This window comes from Varanus komodoensis, unplaced genomic scaffold (genome assembly GCF_004798865.1).
Source record: "Varanus komodoensis strain SLA01 unplaced genomic scaffold, ASM479886v1 scaffold3, whole genome shotgun sequence".
NCBI lineage: Eukaryota > Metazoa > Chordata > Lepidosauria > Squamata > Varanidae > Varanus > Varanus komodoensis.
This window is the reverse complement of record NW_025335761.1, coordinates 8,636,559-8,663,290: the sequence shown is the minus strand read 5'-3', so window position 1 is coordinate 8,663,290 and position 26,732 is coordinate 8,636,559. Positions and strand designations below refer to the sequence as shown.

Genomic DNA, 26,732 nt, shown 5'->3' with positions numbered 1-26,732 from the left:
TGGCTTCCTACTTTAGCATTCCAATCCCCCATGATGATAAGGACATCGTTTTTGGGTGTTAATTCTAGAAGGTGTTGTAGGCCTTCACAGAACCGGTCAAGTTCAGCCGCTTCAGCACCAGTGGTTGGGGCACAGACTTGGACTACTGTGATGTTGAATGGCTTGCCTTGGATTTGAACTGAGATCATTCTGTCATTTTGGAGATTGTATCCCAGTACTGCTTTTCCTGCTCTTTTATTGACTATGAAGGCTACTCCATTTCTTCTGAGGGATTCTTTCCCGCAGTAGTATACCTGATGGTCATCTGAATTAAATTCCCCCATTCCTGTCCATTTTAGTTCACTGATTCCTAAGATGTCCATGTTCAGTCTTGCCATCTCTTGTCTGACCACATCCAGCTTGCCTTGATTCATGGATCTTACATTCCAGGTTCCTATGGAGTATAGATCTTTGCAGCATCGGACTCTCCTTTCACCACCAGATACATCGGCAACTGAGTGTCCTTTCGGCTCTGACCCAGTCGCTTCATTCTTTCTGGCGCTACTAGTACTAGCCCTCTGCTCTTCCCCAGTAGCATATTGGACACCTTCTGACCTGAGGGGCTCATCTTCTGGTGTCATATCTTTTTGCCTTTTGGTACTGTCCATGGGGTTTTCTTGACAAAGATACTGGAGTGGGTTGCCATTTCCTTTTCCAGTGGATCACGTTTTGTCAGAGCTCTCTGCTATGACCTGTCCGTCTTGGGTGGCCCTGCACAGCATAGCTCATAGCTTCATTGAGCTACGCAAGCCCTTCGCCAAGACAAGGCAGTGATCCATGATCACTCCAACTAGAGGCAGCAAAGAAACTGCACACTCCACTACTGGTAGCATATGTGCATGTACTTATGTGGCCCCCAGCCACCCAACAGACACCAGGGCTCAAAAGTATATGCAGACCTCATTTAGACCTTTTTTCCTGTTCTTATAAGCTGTTCTTCTAAGCTGCCTTAAATGTTTGCTTAAAAGCTACAAAAACAAACACAGAGGTTTAATTTGGCACTGTTTTGGATATACACGATGCCACAGAGAAGTAAGTTACAGTAGCAGCCATAGTGGGATGAAGCTGAATATAAGCATTGATCCGCTTGTTCACTGTGGTTTACTCAGTCAAGATTCCAAGTGACCTAGGAATGCAGCCTGGCCTCAAGTTGCATTGCTCAGCTACAGCACTGGGTGGCACCAAAGGATGAGTCGTTGAATGCCACAACTGATCTAGAAGTAGTGCAGCTGTAGTATTATACATTTCTTGGGCTCAAAACAGTTCTGCATCTATCTCTGATACACTCATTTAAATATACATTTGATGCTACAAGATGTTTTGGTACTGCAATTCAATATTTGACATTTTATAATTAGGTTTCTAAAAAATATTATTCAGACATTAATTACTGCACTGAACAGGGGTAACTTTACTGGCTTATTTTTATCCTTTACCATTTTAAAAGTATTACTTTACAGCTACAGGTTCTTTATTTAGCATGATATATGTGTGTGTAATTACTTGCCTTTTAAAAATGGTCAACTTTAGAAATACACAAGCGAAGCCCATCTGCAGGGGGCTTAACCATAATTTATCCTTGGTAATAAAGCAAGGCCATGTGGCCTTTGGGAGCAGAACTGTTCTCCCCGTAAGTTCATGGTGTAAATTGCCTGAGTCCTACTGCTCATCTCCCTAGCAGAAGCCAGTCAAGGGAAGACATTTGTTCAAATGTTAACCCTTAGTGTTCTGCCACTGGACCTTTTCACAAACACAGCAGCAAGAATTTCTGAATGGAACAATTCTACTCACCTGCACAATGACACCCTTTTTCTTGTACTCTTTACTGATACACCGAGAGAAGAAATTCCCAAAAGCCTAAAAATATGCAAAAGGAACAATTCCTCATGAACACGGTATATGTACATGCATATAAACATATTATTTCCATGTATGTTAAAGTCACTGAAAACGACTAAAGGTTATCTTACAAACATAGTCTTGGACAGAGCACAGCATTCAAAGTTGAAACTGTGCATATAAAAAGAATACTACGCAAGAGCAGTGGCACCATATCATAGATGATCAAAAGGCTAGTTTAGGACTTTTCCCTCTTCTAGTTTCCAAGATTTCTAAATGTACTGACCAGCTAAACATATTCATACCCACCAATTTGTTTTCAAGATTCTCTTTATCTCCCTTAAACAGAAGGATCAGAAATACCAAAGTATGGTGGCTCAAGGCTTAATATATGCCACAGTTCTTTAGAAGTGCAACATTCAACTTTGTGAGAACATCCACTTTGACCTGGTTTGCATGTAATGCTATACCACAGGCACGTCTTGTCCTGGTACTGAAAAGGTGGCAAATTTGGCATCAGACAGGCTGTAGCACAGACACTGTTCCAAAAATGGGGGGGGGGGGGAGACCACAGAAAAGGCCCTCCCTACTAGCTGCTACCTTCCGAGCTTGTGGGATTGGCACTTGGAGGAAGACCCCAGAGGCTGAACATAGTGTCCGAGTAGATCAGGGTCATGGGAAGGTTTTTTATTTGGTTTTATGCTATGTTTTGTTTTTAATCTGGATTTCATTATTGGCCACCTTATTAAATTTTAAAAAAAATAGCAATACAGGGACAGGCCAGTGGTTTACTCGTTCTTTTCTCCTCTCATATTCCAGTGCAGCCACAAAACAACAGGAAGTTCTGCTTCTGTTTTAGGTCAGGCACTGATTAACATATCAAAGAGTAAATTATGGTTACATGTTAACTATGGTTAGTTGAAACTTCACTTCATGATGAAATTGCTTTGTTTCAATTAACCATAGTTAAGATTGACTACAATTTGTTCAGATTTGGCTGACAGATTAAACCATGGTTAATCTAAAATGGAAGCAACAGCTTTTGAATCCCTCCTCACAGCTGCACCACAGAAGCAGGGCTGAGTGCGTGAGCCTGAGGCTTGCTGCAGCAAAACCTCATAATACACAGCTATGTCTTATGTCTGAACCAGCCCAACAGTCAGCAGTGTTGACTGAAATCTCTTGACAAATAAGCTTTCTGCTCGTTGGGATATGGAGCTTGTGTGTCATACATAGGAGGACAGGAGTACCTGAATAAGAACAATTCAAACTACAAATCAAAAATGCAGAATGATTTACCTGACTTGTACTGTTTATGCAAACTACAAAATCTGTATTGTCTTGAAAGAGAATTCAATTTCATTTTTAAAACAACACTCACACACATACATACTGCCTATATATGCAGAGCTTAGCAGAACCCAGTACTGAATACCATGTACCTATGCAAGATAAATTCTGATGTCAAAATATGGACTTTTGAAACATATATTTTCAAGTTTTGAAACACATATTTCTTGGTTTTCCAGCACAATCAGATGCAATTTACAGAGAATTAAATCCTTTCATATTCAATGCGATTTATACCCTGGTGTATACACAGAATTTCAGCCAATACATGTTTTTCATTATATATAACAATAGTAATAGAAATAAAAAGACAAACAGTAACTTGAAAACTAAAGAAACAGTATATTGTTCTTTGGAAAATTACCTAATCAGAAAGAAGAGATGCTTGAGATTATTGAGCCATGACCCTGACAGAATGGAAGCAAGAAGTGAGGAGATGCATGTGGGGGGAGAGAATGGGCTTCCAGTGTGTGACCACTGTGCAAGAGGTTTGATTACCATGGCACAACACTTATTTTGGGGCAGTATTTTGAGTCTAAACAGTTCAGAAACGAGTGTTTTACTTTTCTTTTAATGAACAATTTTAAAAAGCTCTTCCTGTAACACACATATTTCACAAGAATCTCACAACTGAATTGTACCATTATTGAACTCCATGTGTGAAGTTGAAATAAACAAAATCAGGTGCAGAACAGCCCCAGAAGATTGCATTCTATTCCTCTGCTCTCAAAGCTGCTTGGGATATGCAGGAGTTCATCTGCTAACTTTGCTTACAAGTCATGGTAACTGCTCACCAGACAGTACTTGATTAAAATGTGCCACCCTGCTCGTCCCAGCATACTAGTCCTCACCCCCTTTTCCTTTTGCACCATGTCTTTTGGACTAAGCCAGAGGCAGGGACTGTCTTGTTTTTAATGGTCTTATGTAAGCTGCTCTGAGAGTGTTTCTGTCTGAAGAATAGTGTAAAATGTTTTAAATAAGTATTTATTATGCAAATACTGAAATTCTGAAAAGCAGTCATTTTTTTACTTTGCAGGATAAATGTTGTTCACACTGCACACATGTACATCTTCATGAATTCACATGTACCCTATTAAAGGTCTACGAAAAGGAAACACTGCCTCTAAAAAAGTAGCTTCCTGCATGTTACAAGGTAGCTCACCAATCAAAGTATAAATTAGTAGTGCAATAATTACTGTAGTCAAAGGCAAAGTGATAAGCCCATCAGAAATCAATGGGCCTAACAGAAGTAGCAGGATGAAATAGTGCTCTATGACTCATCTTCCTTTAATGTGAAAACCAGCACTCCATGATTTCTTTTTGTATGTAGGACATTGTCTTATTAATTGCAAAACCTGACACTTCTCTTTTAGGCTTAGTTTCAGGAAAGTGATTCCAGAGAAGACTTCACAATGTATCTCAACTTGATTTGCCTACAAGATTCCAAGATATGATACACATACACATATACATACATACCTTGGTTGCTGAATACAGAGTAAGAAATGGAGATGGAAAAAGCCCCGCAAGAGAGGAAACATTCACTATAACTCCCTTGGACCTAAAAGGGTAAATATACCAATCAATCATCAAAAACAGCAGAAATGAAATATTTTACAGAGCCTAAAATAACATTTACAAGTATCAGCTATTCTCAAAACAGGTCATAAAACATCTAATGAGAGTGTGCATGGCTACACAGAGCTGCTGCTGGAAGCCTCTCCCTTTCCAGTGGCACCCTCCAAAAAAGCTAGCATCAAAAATCAAAGACCCTTCTGTGCATGAGGTCATGTAGGGGCTGCTTTGGGATTTGGGGTTCCTCAGGGAAGGCACTTTCAGTGGGCCCTCTAATCATCAACAGCCAAGAACCACTTTGTAATAATATAGTGCATGGAGAACTCAGAGCTATTTCAGAATGTCCTTTTTAAAAATCAAAATGGGTCTGGCTGATTAAAACCAGCTAAAGGAATGATCCAGTTCAGAAGTCCATAACCAACTGGAGAATTATGAGCATCCTATACAAGGTAGAAGGAATGTGGAAGTGAAGGTCACTTCCATGTTCCTCTTGTCCTGCAAAACACTTGGACAGCCCATTTCAGTGGTCTAAGCATCATGTCTCAAAGTGTGAGGGAAGAAGACTGAAGCATCAGCAGGATATTATGTAGTAGTGATTCTCCTCCACACACACAACCTCCAAAATGCCCACTTAACCATGCTTTTGAAGTTATTCTTGTGACCCTGACATGAAATCAGCAGAGTTCTTTTAGCACCAGCAGCAAAAGGGAGGCAGGGTGTTTTGAGTTTAGAGACCCAGTTACAAGATCAAGGCACTTTTCCAACTTCTTAGCTTGGTTTCTGAAAAAATTCTATGACCATCAGTTTCTATCTAGATGCCACAGAATTGTGCTGTATATCATCATATTTTAGTGCTTTACAGAGATTGTCTCTTGTTCCTAATTTGGTGCTGCTTCAAGCTGCAGCCCAGCAGTACACTAATTTAATTTACAGTGCTTTCCTTTGCTAAGTTGGAGCAGGAGCAAGCTGAAGCAATTAGACTCTGCCTTTGTGGGTGCACGGCCAACAAGGCAAGTGGACCAGCAAAGGGATGGTCTTCTTGCTGCTGCCTTCTCTCTCACACAGAAGAGAATGCTTCTTCTAAGTTAGCATTTCCCACCCAGTTTCTCTAAGTGCTACATTAAAGTTACACAATTGAAAAAACAGCTGCCCGATTAATTGTGAGCAACATCTCTGGTTTGTTTTTTAATAGTTTATTCTAACAATTAAATATTAGAGCACTATTTACTGCAAGATTTCTCTAAAGTCAAGGTCCTTGTAGGATTCTCTCCTTGTAGCAATGCATGATGAAGTGAGGCATTAGCAGGATCCAGTTCAATGCCACACAATATGCTTCATCTAACAATGGATACAATCAAGCCAAGCAAATAGACTCTTTATGGAACTGTGCAAATGTATATGCTTGTAGATACTTCTATCACACTTTCAGTAGGTTTCATCAATCAGATTTCTCCAATATGAGTACATTAAAAAATAACTGAATAAACACACCCTAATACCTCATCAGCATTCTACCTTAAGCAAAGTAATAGAAAACAGGCTATATTTTGCTCTTCCATTGTTGTTATGGCAACCCTTGTCTGCCCCAGCTGTATAAAGTGGTAAAAAGAAAGCTGCCTCTGTAATGCAATTAATTTGCAGGGAAAAATATCCAATGGTTTTAATGTCTGTCCAGAACACAGGTGCCCAATTCAAAGCACACTAAAAGTTGTACTGTTGCACTGACAACTTACCATCTACATGGTAGAGTATGGTTATGGATGCAGTATACACTAAAGTGTGTAAGTAGCCTTACCACAGAACAGAGATTTGGAACTTCCCTCAGAACTCTGGAAAACACTGCAGAGCATTTGCTTCTTAGGGCATGTCAGTTTTTCTAATGACCTTTTGCTTGCACAGCATACTGTTCATGAGTGGTCACTGCTCATGAGTAGCCTTTAAATATATTCTACTTTCTACCAAAGTGTGATCTGGCAGACTATTTAACTTCTACTGCTGTTTCTGCTTTGTAGGTTTTCTCGGTATGTATGAAATTATTTTATGCCATTTTAATTGTGTGAACTGCTTTGGGAGGAGTGTACCCTGTAAAGCAGAGTAAAAATACTGTCATAACTAAACAGCAACAGCAATAAAACCTAACAAAGCAGTTCCATGAACTGGAAAATTTACAACTTGACATTTTCCAAGGAGAGGGATATGTGGTCTTACATGAGACCATTACTTTGATGCTGTACAACCTGCTCAGTCTGTTTTCCCCCATACTGGAAACTATGGAACAGTTGGAAACATGTACTCCTTCAAGTTCTGGAGTAAATTTTTCAGAACTGTGGAGTAGAGGATCCACTGAGACAGGATTCTGGTGAGCACCGTTTTACCTCACATGCGCTACTACCAGTATATTGGTGCCAGCAAAACTGACAGCATGACACATGCTAAGAGATGTGTCAAAGGTTCTTAGAAAGTTTTTAGAAGTAGCAATACCTGACCTTTCCTGAGCTGGGCAAAAATAATGAGCTAAAGATTTAACACGAAAAACCAGAAATTCCTCTGCAAATCTGAAGCAGGCAGGAGAAAATCCTGCTTTGCCTTTGCAGAGGAGTCTGCAAGGAGTGGGCTATCACTGTAGAGGCACCCAGCTATCATCACCATATCTTGCTTTTCTACTGAAAACATCCAGAATGGTTTATGTAAAACATAAATCATAATACAGTCGCCCCTCCACATTCACAGGGGTTGGAGTGCAGGATCCCTGTGAAAGTAGAAAAACCACAAATATCTCTAGGAACACCATTCCCCCCCCCCACAAAAAACAAAAGCCCTTAACTCCTAAACCTAGTCAGCTGCTAGGTGCTGGCTGAGATGGAACATCAGCATGACCAATCCCTGCACCTCTCCCAGCTGCAGCTTGCACCCAGCCCCATTTTGCACCCTAGTCTGCCAAAACATTTTTCATTTAATTATTGTTGGAGAACGCAAGAATAATCAAATCTGCAAAAGTTATACCCACAAAAGTAAAGGTTCAGCTATACTATCTAATCAATAAAAATGGAAATACAACCAAACATAACCAACACTTTAAAAAAGCAAAATCCAAACCTACTAAATGCAGTTGTAAATGAAGTTATACAATAAAATGTGATGATAATAAAAGCTGATCAAAATAAAGGTGTTTTCAATTTTCTTGTAAAATACAAATCTGATAAAATTCAGTTAGAAGAACATTCCAGCCATCACACTGCCACAGGGAAGATGCTGCCTCTTGTGTTCAACACTCAGTGTCCTGAGATGGCAGTAAGAACCTGTGATACTCATCTGAATTCTGGGTCAGGCCTATATGAGACCAGTTTCTAAAATAATCTGGTCAAAACTCAGAGCTTTATAGACATCCTTTAAAAGCTTGAAGACTCAGTCATTTGAATGCAGAAGCAAATAGGGAAAGTTAAGAGACTAGATGTACTGTAAGAGTAATGCAGTAAAACAATAATATGAAATTTCCATGGTTTGATCTACGAACACTGAAGACCAGCCAACACATTTTGAACCAAGTGAACCAACTGAGAAATGGACCAATGGAGAAGCATCAGAAATTGTCCATGAGGTGCATAATCTATGTTGAAGGTAGAGGATACATTTTTTAGCTTGGAAAGGAAGAGAGGTATTCAATTTGGAATCAACTTTGTATCATTATGCCACATTTCCCTGATGGCCAGTACAGGCAGTTCCCAGGTTACAAATGAGTTCTGTTCCTGAGAAAATGAAAATTCATGTTTAAGTAGAATTTGAATGTAAGTCAGATCATGTATAGTTTACCCTCCATATTTGTAGAGGTTCACCCATGTGAAAATGTAGAAACTGTGAATATTTCAAGGCCCCCTGCCACCCAAACTCACCAGTGGCTCCTCTTGACAGCAAGGAAATGCTAGAAAGATTTCCCTCTCCAGATGGGGGTGGGGCAGGAAGATGTGCTTTGGAGGTCTCCCTGAAGGGAAGGCCTCTTCCCTTCACTCTCTTGGTATAGTAATGATTATTTTCCACAGTAAATTTGGAAAAGGTAATAGCAGTTCATTTTTAAGTATGGGTTGTTCATAACTCAGGCAATTATGCAATACTCTTCTTTTGCAGGAGATAGCCAAAGTCACTCATCATTTCAACAGTTTGAGACCTCCATCTCGAGATCACCCTGAGCATTCTGGTCTGGGAGTCAACAGTGTGGTCTTTGGACTAAATTAGTTTTGGAACCAGGTATTGTCATCCACAGTGTCTCTATAAAGGAATCTGCACATTTTAGATTTACAAATCTGCTGGACTTTGCTTTCTTTGATGTTTAGATTAATAGTTCCTCCAGTATGCCCTTCCTGTCTTTTCTTTACAGTTTTTGTTCAGAGACTGCCACATCTCATTCTCTCCATTCCACCAGTTTCAGTAATGCCGGGATCAAGTAGTATTACATTCTTCAAAATCAGCCCCCCCTCCCCCCGCTTTCCTATTTTGGTATAAGAGGCTTCTAGCATTTTCATAGAAATATCTAGGCACAATGCACTTCTCCAGACATGTGCAACTTATTTTTTGGTGCCTAGGTCTCTGACAGGTTATCATATCTTAATCATGTGCTTGTGGTCATTTTCCCACAAAGAAAAAGACCTTGGATTTGTTGTGGACATCAGGCTAAACACTGAGCCAACAGTGCAATGTAGCTGCAAGAAGGGCAAATGCTATTTTGGAATGCACTAATATAAGTATTACTTCCAAATCATGCGAAGTCGTAGTTCTCCTATACTCCTCACTAGTTAGACCTCATCTGGAATACTGGGTACCAAGATTTAAGAAAGATGCAGAAAAATTAGAAAGTGTCCAGAGGAGGGCAACAAAAATTATTCAGGGTTTGGAAACACTGCCCTATGAGGACAGAACTGGACATGTACAGACTTGAGAAGACTGAGGAGGGACATGATATTCCTCTTTAAGTACCTCAAAGGCTGTCAGAAGAGGAAGGTCAAGATCTCTTCTAGATCATACCAGAGTATAGGACACGCAGTAATCAATTCAAGATACAGCAGCCCAGATTCAGGCTAAATATCAGGAAATGTTTCCTCACTGTCCGAGCAATATAGAAGTGGAACTAGAAAGGTCATGGGTTCTCCCACACAAGAGATATTCAAAAAGGAACTGGACAGCCATCTGAGTGGGATGGTGTAAACTGGTGTCCTGCAACAGCAGCGGATTGGGTTTAATGGCCTTCATGGCCTCTTCCAACTCTACTATTCTGATTCTTCTACCCTACATTTGGGCAAATGTTTCCATCAAAAAGTTCTTAGCTGTTAAATCCTCCAAACAACAGGCTCTGTGCAAGTGCAGAGCCCATATGTGTGATCCACTGAGATCATGAAGAGACTTTTTCTTTCCCAAGGGATATTTTCACACACAACAAATGTCTTCAACTCCCGTCAGCTTTTCCCGCAAGGTTCAGCTTAAAAGCTTGTTTTGTGTTAGCAGTCTGGCTCCATTTTGGTTCAAGTGGAATCAATTCCTCTTGTGCAGGTTCAGCTTGTCTCAGAAGGTTCCCCAATGCCTAACAAATCTGAACCCGCTCCCTACACCATCTCAGCCACACATTAAAGCTGCTTGCTCTATCTTTCTGTCCCCCTGCAGTGTTTAGCCAATCATAATCATTGCAATATGCAAATATATGTATAGCTAATTTAAAAGTTGCATCAACTAAAGATATTTGATGTTTTACAATACATATGATTAACATATTTTGTTATTCAAACAGTTCAAAATGCAATTATAGCCACTGCAAGAAGGCTCCCCAAAAAATTGAGTAAAAAGTTGGGGATGATTTTCATGAATTCTCTGCTACAGAGTGCAGTCCCCTATCACCATCCTTGCAAAGCTACTCTGTACTATGAAATACGACACAGAGGGCTACAATAGGTGGTAGTGGGGCGGGTGGGGTGCACACCTTCCACTGGGAGAAATGTTAATGTTACTTTTATTTATTTATTTTATTTTTTTATTTATATCCTGCCTTTTTCCTCAAAGGGCTCAAGGCAGCTTACATCATTCTCCTCCTCCATCTTACCCCCACAACAACAACCTGTGAGGTAGGTATCTTTTAACATACAACTGCTGTTTGTAATATTATTTGGGGAAAAAGAATAGGAATAGAACTGTTTATGATATTATCTGCAAAATAGGTTTAGGATTGTTGTTTCAAGTAGGGTTTTGAGATTTATGAATTCATATATGAACACAAACATACATGTTAAGTAGTAGAAATCTGTATGTGTAATTTGGGAGAATGAGTCAGACCAGTCAGGCAACTTTTTCAAAATTGATAGCAAAAATACATGCTACAAGATCAGCACATGAAGTTGATCAGGGAGTTCATAAGATTAGGAAAACAGGTATCCCTGAAAACCAAATGCAACTTGAAATGCTTCAAAAGACATTTTGCGGGAACTAGGAAGAGCATTATTGATCAAAACCATGATAATCTCTGTACGTGTAGACTGCAGAATGTCAAACTCTAAAAAAAACCCCCTTTTACCTACATACACTGGATATGTATTTTAAGCATGCTTGACCATCCATGCTTGTGAACCGAAGAGGATTATGCATTCTTTTCCACAGGCAATCAAGAAAGTGTTTTCCATTGTGTTGTGCTGCGAAAGTAGACAAAGTAGTATGACAGTGTTTAATTGGATACTAAGAACCCACTACAAATCCAGAAGCTCTGAACAAGTCCAATCCATGAGATAAATATAAAAATAAGAGCAAGAGGAAAGATAACAAACAGTTGCAATAATGTTCTTATGGCTTTAGTCAAGTGATACTCAGAATTTTGTGAAATATGTCAGCATTGATTTATTCTGTAGATTGGGCAACTTCAAATCAATGAATGGGGGAGAATGAAATTCTGAGGGTGGAGGGAAGTGGGAATCTCACTCTCGATATTCCTGAAAGATGACCCTGAGTGACAAGATGGATCAGCTGCTGAGAGACTCATTTTCCCTGCAGGAGCAGCCCCTGAAGGAGTGTCTTGAGAACTGGGAGACATTCGAACAAAGCATTATGCTGCAAAGATACTAGACAGAAGTAGAAAAATATTGGTAGCAGGGAGTGTTTTCCATCCATTCTTTTTGCCCACCCTAAAGGAACAAAGGAAGTGGAAGTTTTATATTTTCAGAAGAATCACTAATCTCATGGAACAGTTAATTGAATGGGAAATCATAACAAGAACTCTATCTGCCTAGCTACACTAGCATTGCAGATGACTAGCACTGAAAGGATGATATTATGGGGCATGCTATTCCAGAAAACCTTTATTCACATACTTTCTTCCATTTGCCATATAACTAGAGCTCCTTTTCTATAACCATTCTGCTTCCAGTGACTCTCACACATGGATTTAAGAAGGTTATTCCCAGGAAGATCCCAGCAACCATGGCCACCCCCACAAAATAGCAGGTTGTTCAGTTTGCACCGATGAGTCAGTTGGGCTTTTTAATTCCATTTTAAAAAGAAATCACCACAACAGTAATGGGGAGAGAGAAAATAAAAAAGAGAATCAAGTGGAGCTAGGCTTCCACCATCTGATGATTCATGCACCCAAAACCATGACTCACACAGCATTACATTGCCACTAAAACATGGAGGCCAGGGTGATTAGTCATAGTAATGAATTTTCCAAAGAAAGGATTCTCCCCTATAAATAATGATGACTGTCTGGATAGTGTTTGCGTGACTCACCTTTCCAGCATGCCGGGCAGCACCAATTGTGTCATCTGAAAAAAATAAATAAGAAAGAACCCCTGGTGATTGAGTAGTATGCAAACACAAGACTGAGGGAAACCTCTCTCTGCCCCCTCATAAGGCAGTGACCCCTCTTCACCTCAAAATACTCTAGGAGAATTGAAGGCCTTCATTTGTGTGGAAGCAACATATTTTTATTCTGCCTGTGTAACTTGGTTCTTCCACAAAGCATGTTCAGTGAATCAGATGAACTCTTCTACTCTTGGAGAACAGACTGCTGTGTATCCTTATTTCCATCTTGCATTGCTGTAAAGCCTATTAAAGCCTATTTTTTGAACTCGGATATATCTGGACTAGACTGCAAAATTAGAATTAAAAATGCACTTTTCAAGAGAATTAAAAAATGGCTTTTGTCCAATTCATGCTCCAGATTTCAGGTAGTCCTCAGTATAGTGCTTCTCTGGTTTATCCCCTTCTATAAGCCCTGGCTAGCTAGTTATGGTAAGCAACAGTAGCAGTGTTCCAGCGAGTATAGGAGTTACCATTTAAGTTATGTACAGTGCTCAGGTGTACTCTCAATTTAGGAAACCTAAAACTGTAGGGAACTTAAATAATTGATCCAAGTAGCCTGGCAACACAGCCCCAGAAAGTATAGGTTGCATATATTGGTCTCACTGTTGTAACATTTAAAAATCTGCTCCATATCAGTGGATATCAACAACACAGCTCTGAGATTGTAGAAGGCCCAGAGAAAGACTAATGTGAGCACTGCAAACACTTGTTTTATCTGACAGTGGTGATGAGATTCAATGATGTGCCATTTTCCCAAGCAAAGAAAATACAGCATATCTCCATCAGAAGTAAGTAGTCCACTTCTAAGCCTTGCAAAATGACACTGCTTTCAGAGCCACAGGCCCTGAAGCATGGAGGGTGATATACTTTGCAGGTATGTGACAGAGAAAAACTAAACACAGTGGGACAGAAACTGTGCATCAATAAAAATCATTAGAAAAACACTCAGGAAAATATTTTTACACAGGATGAGCTAAACTCCAGAAAAAGTGGGAGAAAGTCCTAAATAATGCTGTTGTTGCAATCAAAACACACCGACTTGTAAGATGGGAGCCACAGCTCTCTGAGATGATGCACTGGGGATGTTCTGTCTGCTAAAATGCTAGCCTAGCTCTAAAGATTGCCAGAAGTAGGTTTTGCAGAGACACTGCAATCTGGATAAAGATCTGATCAAATTGCCAGACCACAGCATGTGAACAGCAGTATGTGTCCTATCAGATAACAATGCGAGATTTTATACAGATAACACAAGTTGTCCTGTCTGAACTATTCAGATACAATTAATGGCCTGTCAGGGAATGGATAAAGAAAGGGGGAGAAAATTATACACACTGCAAATATAAGGGCTCTAAGAGCATGAGAGGATACAATGGCTTGGGGAAGGCCATTCAAACCTTCAATTTCAAACCTTGCAGTCCCTGTAAGTTTCCTCCATGTTCTTTTTGCAAAGCAAAAAAAGGAATGCTGGCGCTGTTGCCACCAGTCACCACTGCACACCTGTTTTCCAGGTAAGGCTCAAACAGGTTGACAGTATAACACAGTTCAAGGGCAACTCAGCTTTTCTTCTATGGGCAAGAGCTACAATGAAACAGCTGCAGAGTAGTTTTTAGAGGCTTCCAGAGAAAATGAACTTTTGCAGAAGCTCTACATGGAAGCAGCTGTAATTCAGATAAAATGGCCATGTATACGTGTGCCTGCTATAAGAAAACCATGCTGTATACAGATCTTTTAAGACAAGTATTTTACACTGGCAAAAAGATACATGCTATTGCATCCCAAAGTAGCACTTACCTTGCACATAGATATGACATTAACGTTAATCATGTGGTCAATTGTCTGAAAGAGGAAAAGGAGGTGACTAGTGCATCTCATTTTTAAATTCAACACTTAAAATAAGGAATTAACTATATGCTTTTATACACAGTATTCAACACAAAAGATCCAAAAAGATGAAGTAATATGCAGATATGAGAGTACCTTACCTCTAATAATCATGGTATAACTAAGCCCCCCACATAACTAACTAATCATGGTATAACATGGTATAAATAAGTCATGGTATAACTAACTAGAGGTAAGAGGTACCTTACCTCTAATAATCATGGTATAACTAACAACCAAATGCTCCTTGAGTTCAATGCACAGAAGCCTAGGAACTCAGAGGCTTACATGTAGTAAACTCTGCTGCCATCATGCCTTGTCCCAGGCATTTTATTTAGGTAAAGCACCATAGAATGGGATGGAAAGATGATTGAGTACAAAAAGTAATTTGCATAAAGTGAGGACACCAGCCATCTCCCGTTATTGCCCCTTTTCCCTTCCTCCAAGGAACATTTGCCCTTTCAGAGAGGCAGCTGGCATGGTTCTTTCTGCACCAATTGTAAGGATAAATTCCAGCAGCAAAGTAACAGAACCACAGGATTTTTCAGAATCCTATGCCTCTTCCCCAGACAATGTCAGGCTACAGGAGTGTACCCTTACCTCTTTCAGTGTAACAGAATACTGGGCAAATTAAAGATTATGTTTGTTTACTAAAACCAGCTTTCACCAAGCCAGTGTTCTTCCAGATGTTACAGTCCAACTCACATCAGCACTTGTCAGCATTGGTGAGGAATGTGGGGATTTGTACCCAAAATATCTGGAGGGCACTAGGCTGGGAAAAACTATCAGACTATTAAATATATTTAAATACAGAAGAAGTACACACAAACTATCAAATATATCTAAATACAGAACAAGTGCACAAAAATGGGGCTCTAGTTAGTGTCAGGTACTTTTTAAGGTGCTGTAAGAAGAACAATGCTGTTACAAATTGCTCAACTACTTACTTCCTTAAGTGAAACAGCAACAGTACTGCCACTTAATACTCGGACACATGATAAATACATCCCTATAATCAGTTGTTGTATTTGATTCCTGGAAGTTCTGTTTACAGCTTGTGTAAAACTTGGCTAATCTGTCCAATATATGCAGATAAATCTTTATGCACACATATTAGGAATATTTAGGTAGATCAGTGCTAAATATCTTGATTCTGAATAAGGGAAACACCTTGGACATAAAAATCACCTACAAATAAATGATACCCAGCTACTTGAATGAAAAGTGACAACTCACATATAGATTTTGGTAAACTGAATAGAAATAGTTTGATGAAGCCCCTCCCCCCTCCAAAAAAAGTGATCAAGACTCCAATTCTATATACCTGTATCTGAAAGTGTAGACATTATTTCACATGTGTAAATTATTATCAGTCTTGCCCCCCCCCCCACATTCAGGTTTGTACTGAGCAGAGACTCCCATGTTGCCTAAAGTCTCCGTAGGTTTAAAGATACTTAAAGCTTGGTGTCAGTCACCGAATAAGAATTACTCCTCAAGATAATAATAATCACTACTTCTAGAAGAGCCAAATGGGTGATGTCAAACTAAAATTTCAATTTCAATATAAAACTAGATCTTTTCATTACAAAACAGAGTGACCCACTATTTTTCCCTCCCCACCCAAAGTACAGTTCTTTAAAAGGCAATTTTCTCTGTACATGGAAAATTAAAAGTGCCACATCTGAAGAAATATGGATAGACACGAGGGAGATGCCCATAAAGGGAGTTCTCTGGTAATCAATTTAAGAGGAGTGAGAAGAAGAGTGTCAGGAAAAATGCTGAGGTAGACAGACAAAATGACATTAAAAGTAGAGGAGGGAGAGTAAAAGAAAAACAAGGTCACAATTAGATGTGTTATTTAAATGCATAATTTCTTGTCCTGGAATAAAAAAGTAAGTAAATCACAATGTTTGCCACAAATTTAAGATAAAGTTTTTTCCAAATACATTTTAATGAAGGCTGAAGAACAATTCCCTCCTGTTAGCCTATCCTGTTCATTCATAATTCTTGATTTGGTATGTAACAATTCCGCTTCAAAACTGATTAACTAAAAATAAGCCCATCCATTGGTCATTTTTAAAGAAAATAATGTAGCTGATTTCAGCCTTTGCGAAGGAAAACTGAAGGTTGTACAGAAATTTTGCCCATCACACATCTCAACTTGACAGGATGGTATAGCATAATTTTACTCACTTTAACTCATTTTAGTATATTTTATATGGGATTGCTCGTGTCATTCATCTTGCATGAATTTGGATGAAGCTTTAAGTGCAGTTAAGGTAATAATGATAATTTAAACAGCAACAAAATCAACAACTGAGCAATTTCCAATTTTTACTTTCAAATACTAACGTTGTAGGCTTAATTTAATTTCTTTGAAATGTGTCATGGTATCAAAGTAAAGGTTCCTACAAATTAAGAAGACACTTGTTTAACTACTCTAAAAAAACAGGCATTCAGTCAATTTTTGGGAATGGGAACACAACTGGAATCCTTTGAATTCCCATTAGTTATTATACTAGTCAGTTAATATATGGAAAACACAGTTACTTTCACTATCAAATTATTTTAACCATGATTAAGTTAACTTATCAAATCTGGTGCTTGATGTCTACAAGTGTGTCTTAATACTTGAAAGAAGAGGACAATACTTACTTTATCTAGGTCAGGGATCTCAAGGAAGTATTCAGGATAATTATATGAAACACCCACGTTGTTTACTGAAACAAACATACTTTGTTTGAATATGTTCACTGAAGCTATGACAGTGAAATTAAGATTTTATAACATGTTTAACTGTTAACATTAGCTTCATGCTTTTGATATCTGTACTTGTGCTATAAACTACTCATAACCCCCAAATGAATTTTCAGTTATTTCACATCGCAAGTTCTGAATGAATTGTCTGTTATTCCACATCACAAGTTCTGATTATGTCTGACAAAAGAGTCTGTATCATTTGAAAACTATCACCAAACTGCAAAATGTAAGTAATTTTCATTAATGCAATCGCAGAGTATCAATTTCTTGCTAAATGCGAGGAAATAAAGGAGGAAAACCTCCTGTGCCAGCCCATCAGATATTTGTCAGGTGCAGCTACTTCTATTACGTACAAACTTTCACTCTAGCTATCATCTTTTGAAGACACCAGAGAATCATGATTAGGAAGTAACTAAAACTAAAATATATGCAGCATGCAAATGAATAAGCAGCCCAGGAAACAGCCATTACTTAAAGAATGCTCATATACTACATTTTACATATGTACACAAGATAATTAGCATTTAATATTTTAAAGTGCTGATCCTGAATTGCGGCACAGTATTCGTTGTACTTCTGTTTGTTAGAAGGTTTCTGAAAAAGCAGATATCTATTTCAGAAAGAATAATCTAAGAAATAAAGAAGTATCTATGAAGGAAAAATATACTTGCAAATCATCAGAACATTAGATGGCAGCATAAACCAGCACAGAGTTTACTAGCTTTTTGACAGCAGTGGGGGAAGAATTTTAAGGAATGATGAAGATAGAGTGCATTAATGCCAAGATTACCATATTAAATGTCCTGTTTTCATCAACCATTTTTGAAAAAAGTTTCTGTTTTGCCTCCATGCTATTTAGATGCCTGTTATACAGAGATTCATTGAATCTAACATTCTGCAAGTTGATCTGACACTCTTCAGATCTGTGAAATTGTTTCCCACCACCCAGCCAATCAATGGCAAAACATAACACCCACTGAACATAGGTTAAACTTTATTGTTCAATATGTATTATATACTTGCCATGTTTTATTATCAGATCTTCCACTTAAGTTTATACCCTCCAGCAACTCAAGAAAAACTTCCAGACACTATATAAAATGTACATGTGAATGGCTAAATACAAATTAATTATATAATTTTTTTCATCTATATTTATAGTCTGAGAACTTGCCTAGGGCAAAAAATAATTTTTATCACCACCCAAGACACTGTGAAGAGAAGGATATAAAAGTTTTAAATATAATAAATAAATAAATAAAATTTTAAACATGATAACATCATCAGATTAAACCAGGACTCAACATACCCCGGAGCTAAGTGATATATAGCTAAAGTGGAACGGGGGTTACTAGTTGTCCTTCCTTTCAAACAGATTAAGAAAAAACTAAACAAGAACAAGTCATGGCAAATAATTTTAAATTCAATATAGAAAAAGAAGTATCATGTTTCCTTAAGTAATATGTAGCTAAGTATTGACTACAGTGACTGGCAACAGCTCTCCAGGGTTCAGAAGGGAGTTTCTCCCAGTCTTTTCTTGGAAATGCCACAGATCAAACAAAGGACCAAGTCCTTCACCTAGGAAAAAGAAACTAAATGCATTGATACAAGATGGGGAATACGTGGTTCAACAGAACTGAAAAAGAAAAAGACCTTGGAGTTATTGTGGACAACAGGCCAAACAATGAGCCAACAATGCAATGTTGCTACAAAAAGGGCAAATGCTATTTTGGGATGCATTACTAGAAGTATTACTTCCAAATCATGAGAAGTAGTAAATCTCCTATACTCCTCACTAGTCAGACCTCATCTGGAATACTGTGTAAATACTGGGCACCAAGATTTAAGAAAGATGCAGGAAAATTAGAAAGGGTCCAGAGGAGGGCAACACAAATTACTCAGGGTTTGGAAAAACTGCCCTATGAGGAGACTGAGAGAATTGGACATGTACAGCCTTAAGAGAAGACTGAGGAGGGGCATTATATTCCTCTTTAAGTACCTCAAAGGCTGTCAGAAGAGGAAGGTCAAGATCTCTTCTTGATGATACCAGAGTGTAGGACATGCAATAATCAATTCAAATTATGACAACCCAGATTCAGGCTAGATATCAGGAAAAGATTCCTCATTGTCAGAACAATACAACAGTGTACCAGTTGCCTAGAGAGGTTGTGAGCTCTCCCACACTAGAGACATTCAAGGCAAAGCTGGACAGCCATCTGAGTGGGATGGTTTAAACTGATGTCCTGCAATAGCAGAGGGTTGTTTCCAATGGCCTCCATGGTCCCTTCCAACTCTATGATTCTATAACCTTTTACACAGCAAGCATGGCCAAATTTCATTGACCCAATAGCACTTTTTTCCTTCTCCAAACTGACACTTTTATGACTTCAGTGCTAACCACTAGTAAGCAGAACATGTCCACAAACCATGGGTTTTTTGTGAGCATGCACAAGTTAGGGTACTGGCTCCTGCCCTTTCAATTCTGCTTTGCTAAACAACACCTGGCCCATTCCTGGGTTGTTCACCGTGGTGTCTAAAGCCAGAACTCCAGGCTTGTTGAAGAACAAACAAATCAGAATTTTAGTCTAACTACAAAACATGGGCACAACCTTGTGGTAGCTTCTCCTTCAACAACAGAGTTCTCAGTTCAAGCATCATGGTAAACAACTCAGCTATGGAGGAGGCATACTGGGATGTTTAACAAAGCAAAAGCAGGTGGGAGTCAGCATGTTTGCTTGCTCCCAACTGCTTACAAACAATCCATGATTAAGAAATCATGGGCTCTTTAATTGTCTAAACTAAGTCACCATCTATTATCTCCTACATTTCTATTCCTCCCAGCATCTAAGGATGTCAGAACTGCTTGCATGGGAGTTATCCCATTTTACATTTACTACTACATTAGTTAATTGCTCTAAGATCACCAAAGGGTAACTAAACAGGCATTCAAACTCAAGTCTCCCCAATCCAAGCCCAGCAGTCTACCCCACCACAGTAGTTCGCCAGTGTTTTATCAAAGCAGACAACTAATGGAATATATAACTCAGCCCAATGTAAAAAAGACAGAGTGGAGTGGAAAATATGCAAATTGATTATAGCTGATATAAGTAGAGGGTACTCTCCTTCCTTCAGGGATTTTATGGTGGATGGGTAGAGGCAATACTGATGGGCAGAGGATAGACTATTGATGCTTCTGTTTCCTTCCTACTGAAGGAAGCATCAATAAGTTCAAATTACTTTCACTGCCTGTCTTCTAGTTAGTGAGCAATCTAGACCAGTTTACTATCGCTCAAACAAATTATTTCTATGGTTGTAGACTTAAATGCAACAATTAATCATTTCCAGGCTTTTCTGAACCTCTGTGTCAAAATACTTAATATTCAGAAGTTGATATTTCTTGCCAGATGTGAGATAAAACACCTTGGAGAGAAAGAAAGCTTTTTATAACAGAAAGCAGTAATTTGATCCACTCCACAAGACTACTCATATCTGACTATGAAGGGGAAAATAACTGGAAGATGCACAGATTACCCATATTTAAGCAATCATACACGCATGAAGGTGGGGGGGGGGATTGGAAGAGGAAGCACAGAGTTAGATGTTAGCTATTTTAACCTCCGTTTTTTGAATTTTCTACCTGTTAGAAGATACAGGAAAACTACTGCAACTACTGAGGAGGGGGGGTGTTTGTCCAGTCGGATGACATTAAACCTGTCCTGGATGGGGCTGCATTCCCCCAAGAGGAAAGGGTTTGCAGTTTAGGGGTACTTCTGGACCCTGAACTGTCAGTAGAGTTAAAGGTGGCCTGCAGCACCTTCTATCAGCTTAGGCTACTTTATCAACTATGACCCTACCTGGACAGGCAGAGCCTCACAACAGTGCCCTATGCTCTGGATTATGGTCTGTCTGGAAACTTTAGTTGGTTTAGAATAGGACATCAAAACTGCTGATGTGGACTTACTCATAAGAACACATTATGCCAGTCTTCTTTGAACTCCATACTGCATACCAGTTGAAGTCTGGGCCTGATAAAAGGGTTACATCAATAAAGCACTATATGGTTTGGAGCCAGGTTATCTAAAGGCATGCCTCTTCCCGTATGTGCCTATCTGGACCACGAGGTCATTGTCTGAGGTTGTTCTCAAGAGAGCCGAAGGGCTTTTCTGGTGGTGGCACTCTGATTAGGGAATCAGCTCCCCAAGGATATGTGTCTGGCACCCTGTCTTTATTCCTTCTGGCACCCTGTAAAAACCTTTTAATTCATCCAGTATTTTAACAATTAATACATTTTATTATTTTAAAAATATTTATATTTTATCTATATTACATGTTACTATATGTCATCACTGCTGTGCCTTAGATTAATTTGAGCATTACCACTGGAGGTGCATTATATACTGTTGCTATTTTAGTATCATTTCTTTGATTTCAATTTATTGTTTTTATTTGCGCACTTTATGTAAATCACCAGAGAGTTGTGTTGATTAATGGCCAGTACAGAAATTAATTAAACAAATAACCATAACCTAGACAGAACTTTAAAGCATGAAGGATACAAGGTAGACTACTAAGAGTGAAGTTTTCCACTTAGGAACAGAAGCTTTTGTGCAGCCTCAAGATTTCAAACTTTTTTTGAACATTTGCTGATGTTATTGAAATGCACAATTTATGTACTCCTTTGGAGGCTAGCTTTCTAGAAAATAATAGCAAGGAAAATGAAATAGAGGAAGATACAAACCTAGGATGCCAATTTCAAGGCCTTCCAGGCCTGCTTTTATGTTATGGTAAATAGCTTCTCGGTCTCCAAAGTCAGCAGTAATAGTTTTTGTTTCCACCTTGAATTTCTCCGCTGAAATAAAGCACACGCATACACAGTAAGCATGGACTATTTTGTCTTATTAATACAGAACACCAAGTTGTAACAGCAAATGCTGAAAGTTATTGAAGCATACCACCATGACAAATCTTCACTTTCATCAGACAGCAGAATATGTTCTTGCAATGTATGCATTTTTTTATTTAAAAATTGGATTGAACACTGTAACTTTGCTTCTTTAAACAGAAGAGTATTAGCTAAGAGGATTTACTATAAAATTCAGACTTCTTCTGTTAAGGATCTGATCCATCAAACCTACAATTTATATCAACACATAATAGTTATTTAAAGTTATCTAATAGATAGTTGTTCTTACCTAGCTATTTTTCATTAAAACCAGCTTTAAATGATTCACTTGTCATATGGAACCAAATCAGTCCCAGCATACATATGGTGCAAAGGAGGAATGTATGTCCAAAGTTTATTTCTTTTTTTAACAGTGCTAAAGAGCAAAATATTCTGGTGTTTTGACAAGGGAAAGTTGTTTCCTGGTATATTTATTTCTCTTGGATAACAAAGAATGTAACAGAAAGACCCAACACTCATCCACCCGATGTAGCTTAATTATTTCTAGGCTACATGCAGGATCCAAGGAAAGACTCAGCACATTCCCAAATACCAGCTGTCTGTGCCTGTGTAATAAACTGGTTGAGTGTCCTCCAGATGATTTGGCCTCTTCACCCATCAGTCTCAGACAGCATGCCCAATAGTAAGAGACTATGACGTTTGTACTCAGAATTTCTGCACAGCACTGAGCTGCTTAACCCTCCCATACACAGTTGTACTTCTAGCAGTAATTTTGTTAAGTGTGTGGCTCCAAAAATGTTGTTTGCATGTTTCATTCTCTTCTAACACAGATAATGAGAACAGAAGCTTCTGCTCCCATTTTAGATTAACTACAGCTTGCTTTGTCATCCAACCTTTGCAGAAATAAGTAAACCATAAACAATGGTTTGAGGTTGCTTTGTTTCAAACTAACCACAAATAAAATTAACCAGTTTGTTAGGTTCATATGACACGGCATCCTGTGGTTAATCAGAAATAGAATCTAAAGCTCCCGAATTTCTCTTCACAGCTGTGCCACAGGTAGGATGGTCGGCTCATCCTTGAAATGCTAAGCTTTGGTTTAGAGCTGCATTCAAAACAGCCCAGTATGTCACATATTAAGTCCTCCATACAATTTCAGACTTCAACATTGTTCAGGTTGTATCATAGAGAAAATTTAGGCCTTGGAAAACTGCCTATGGAGCTTTATAGTTAACATGTCATGTGTGGAAAAACAATTATTCCCACTTCACAAATTGAAGAATTTGACACAACTGCAGTCACACAAGTTAACCCCCTTCTAAATCTCTCAAGTGAATAATCTAGCCAACCCAAAACACAATGAGATTGAACCAACTAAAAAAAACTAAGCTGCCCTTGGAGCTTAGGCCATGTTTTAGGCCATGGAGAAATTGTGCTCACTGAGTTCTCTTCCTTCCCAAATCATTGTTAACCATCTACTACAGGAATTCTTTGCTTTCTTTCTGTCTCCACTGGATGCCTCTCAAGAAAACTGATCTTAGATTCCTGCTAGTATTATCTCTACATGCACTGAATTATCTCATCAAATGTTGTGGCTTTCAGTCCCGCAATATACTCTTAAAACAGTTCTACTCCTATTCAAGATCTTTCTCCCTCCATCCTCTCCTGTACAAGACTGCAAGTTTTCTGACTGGATGCCTCACTACATTATCAAGCTTTGTTATTCAAGACTACAATTGTATTTCCTTTTAAGCCTTCCTCTTAAACTTTTCACACAAAGCATCACCATCTAGTTTTACTACTGATTCCTTTCGTAGTTTCCCATACTCCACCCATCCCCAGGTTTGTTTAATCCCCCCTTTATTGATATTACAAAAACAAATTGAATGCACTTCTAAACTAAAGTTTAGCATTTCAAGACTGTGCATAATTTCGTGCCTCTTGCACTGCTGTGAGAAAAGGTTCAGACATTTTAGCTTCTACTTCTGGTTAGCCACAAGCTGCTATGCCATCTGAACCTGATAAACTCTGGTAAACCTTACCTGCGGTTTGTTTGAATCAAGCCAACTTCAAAAAGAGCAAAACCTATGCTTCATATTCTAGAACTCTATGCCATTATTTCAGCTGCTACACAATGTATTTATTGTTGCAACAGGTTAACAAATATCTGGTGACAAACTTTTGAGGGTTAGAACACTCTAACATACGTTCAGATGATTAACACTCTCGTCATCCTCCAATTTGATTAGTGCAAATTTTTCACTATCTCCTCAGTTCTTTCACATCTATCTAGACCTCTGCTGCCAAAATGATTCACCTCTCATTGTGCTGACTATGTAATACCACTCCAAAAACCCCTGCCTAATATTCTTGTCTTTTTGCCTTCAAAGTTGTCATAGTTGTTTGACCACCTTACCTTCCCCCTCCTACTCCTCAAAATTCAGCTCATACGGTACAAGAGTGGCGCCCAGTTTTCCACAGACTTTTTAGAGGGAGTCAGAAAAATGAAAGATCTGGGCATGCAACTGTTGAATACAATCAGTAGTACCTGAAAATGAGAATACAACTGTTCTGCACAATATATATTATTCAGGACAAATGTATAAATAGAAGCTGGAAGGCACAAATATTTCCAGTGAGGTATAATTAGTAATCAGTTCATAAGAAAATACTATTCACAAAAGTAGACATATTTCTAGGTTTCTCTAACCTGGCTCCTCATAAAGATTGCTTATCCATTTATGTATAATTGTAAACCTAATTGTATTCAGTTACTTCTTCCTTCCCTTCTTCCTAATAGCAGATGCAAGAATTTTCCTCCTACTTCATCTTTCAGAAACAGCTGCATTGTTTAAAAATCCCCAGGGATATGCTGCTATGCAAAATAACGACGTAAATAGCATTAAGTCCCTACTGCAGCAGTGGTCTTGTGATCACGTCAGAAGGAAATCAAGTTCAACATCTCTGTAAAGGGAGGTGGAGGCCTGCTATTTTTAGCTATATCTGCTCTATTGCTACACACTCACAACTGAACCTTGCAGTCAGTGTCTTAGCAGAAAAATGTATCAATGAGCATTACTTCCAAGCTTTGGCATTTATTCATTATGAAGACTTGGATTACTTTTACTAGAAAGAATAGAAGATTTTGAGGGGGAAAGGGTATATGAACTGCAAAAACATTTCTGCCATTTATTAATGCATGATTTATCTATTGTTTGGCCAGGAAAATTACAAGAGTACTGCAAGAAGAAAAAAAAAATCCCGAGCCAAGGTATGCTGTAGAGCCAAGGATTCAGATCTGAAATAGGTTGATTGGAGACCCAGTCAAACCATGAAAAGCTATAAGCCTAAAAGTTAATATTTACTTAGTTTTCCATCTAATTTCAAGGAGGGGAGGCTTATTTGGGCCTGAGCAGGAGAGGGAATGTCAGAATGGTGACAGCATTTCTGCCTGGTTTCTTCAAAGGGGAAAATGCCAGGGAGGTAGAACACTCCTGTCCAGCTGCAAATTTTGACCTTGAACAACATAGCTACAGCTAAGAAAGTGGATAGCCTTTCTCTGAGAACCAATAAGGCTTCAGGAAAGGAAGCTGTTTTCAAATCTGTTTTTGGGGAATGTAAAAAACAGAAACCACTACAGAAATGCCTTCTTTCTTCTATGTATATCTGATTTACAGGCTAGGGTCTCCTATAAGTTAGATACTCAGAAAGAGAGCTTTAATAGCACTACCCTAGCATTTAAACCAGGGCCTTCATTAGGAACACTCTCATCTTTACAGTGCAAAATCTTTCCTGTTTGGAGTTTCCACCGTCTAAACAGCTCACAGCACTCGTCACCTAGACTCTACATCAGAACTGTATCCTTGTTTGTTTTAATCTTGTATCATTAAGAACCTTCCATGGAATATAATTCCATATAACTTCTTCATAGCCTAAAGTGCTTAATCGTGCCTAATCTTGGAAGCCAAGCAGGTAGGACCTGATTGCGATATGGATGGGCAACTTCAATGTTGTGAACCGCCCAGGGAGTTTTGGCTCTGGGCATTATAAAAATGTAATGTAATAATAATTATTCTAGAAAAAACATCTTCACTTCTTTGTTTGGACTCAAGCATTTTTAAATGTCTTAGGACATTCCAACCCCTAGATTTTTTAAAACCAGTCTAGGATGTAGTATAGAGGCCCTAAAAGAGAATTTATTTACTGTTAAAGACTTCTATCTTCCTGTTACTTTGAAACCTGAACTTAACCTGCATGAGCTGGACAAGAGAGGCAGAAAGAAATATCTCCAGCTTAATCTTTCTAGCTTGGATTTACCATGATCTTTGATCTGTTGTGCATCCCATAAAGATTCCAATTAAGACTCTACTGTTGGACTGATCTTCTTTCTCCCAGTGTGTGTGTTCTATTATGTAACTTGCTCTTGAGCCATGTCTTAAATTTCTTGGAATGTTACCTTGCCTAGATGTATTGTGAGCTTTGACTATGCCTTGTATTCTGCATTGCAAAGATCCTCACTTGAGACACTATTGTTCAGCTGATCTCTGACATGGTTGTA

The 26,732-nt window shown here is 38.7% G+C and overlaps 1 protein-coding gene across 1 annotated transcript in view; it reads right to left on the bottom strand.

Moving 5' to 3' along the window:
* Positions 1-26,732, bottom strand: part of HSD17B12 (hydroxysteroid 17-beta dehydrogenase 12) — a 77,507-nt gene that overhangs the window by 5,230 nt on the left and 45,545 nt on the right. Inside the window, exons 4-9 of the mRNA XM_044436695.1 lie at positions 22,010-22,120; positions 17,167-17,231; positions 14,422-14,466; positions 12,556-12,590; positions 4,708-4,789; positions 1,831-1,896 (exon numbers count right to left, since the gene is read on the bottom strand). Coding sequence (XP_044292630.1) covers positions 1,831-1,896; positions 4,708-4,789; positions 12,556-12,590; positions 14,422-14,466; positions 17,167-17,231; positions 22,010-22,120 — 404 coding nt within the window. The remainder of the gene's footprint in view (positions 1-1,830; positions 1,897-4,707; positions 4,790-12,555; positions 12,591-14,421; positions 14,467-17,166; positions 17,232-22,009; positions 22,121-26,732) is intronic.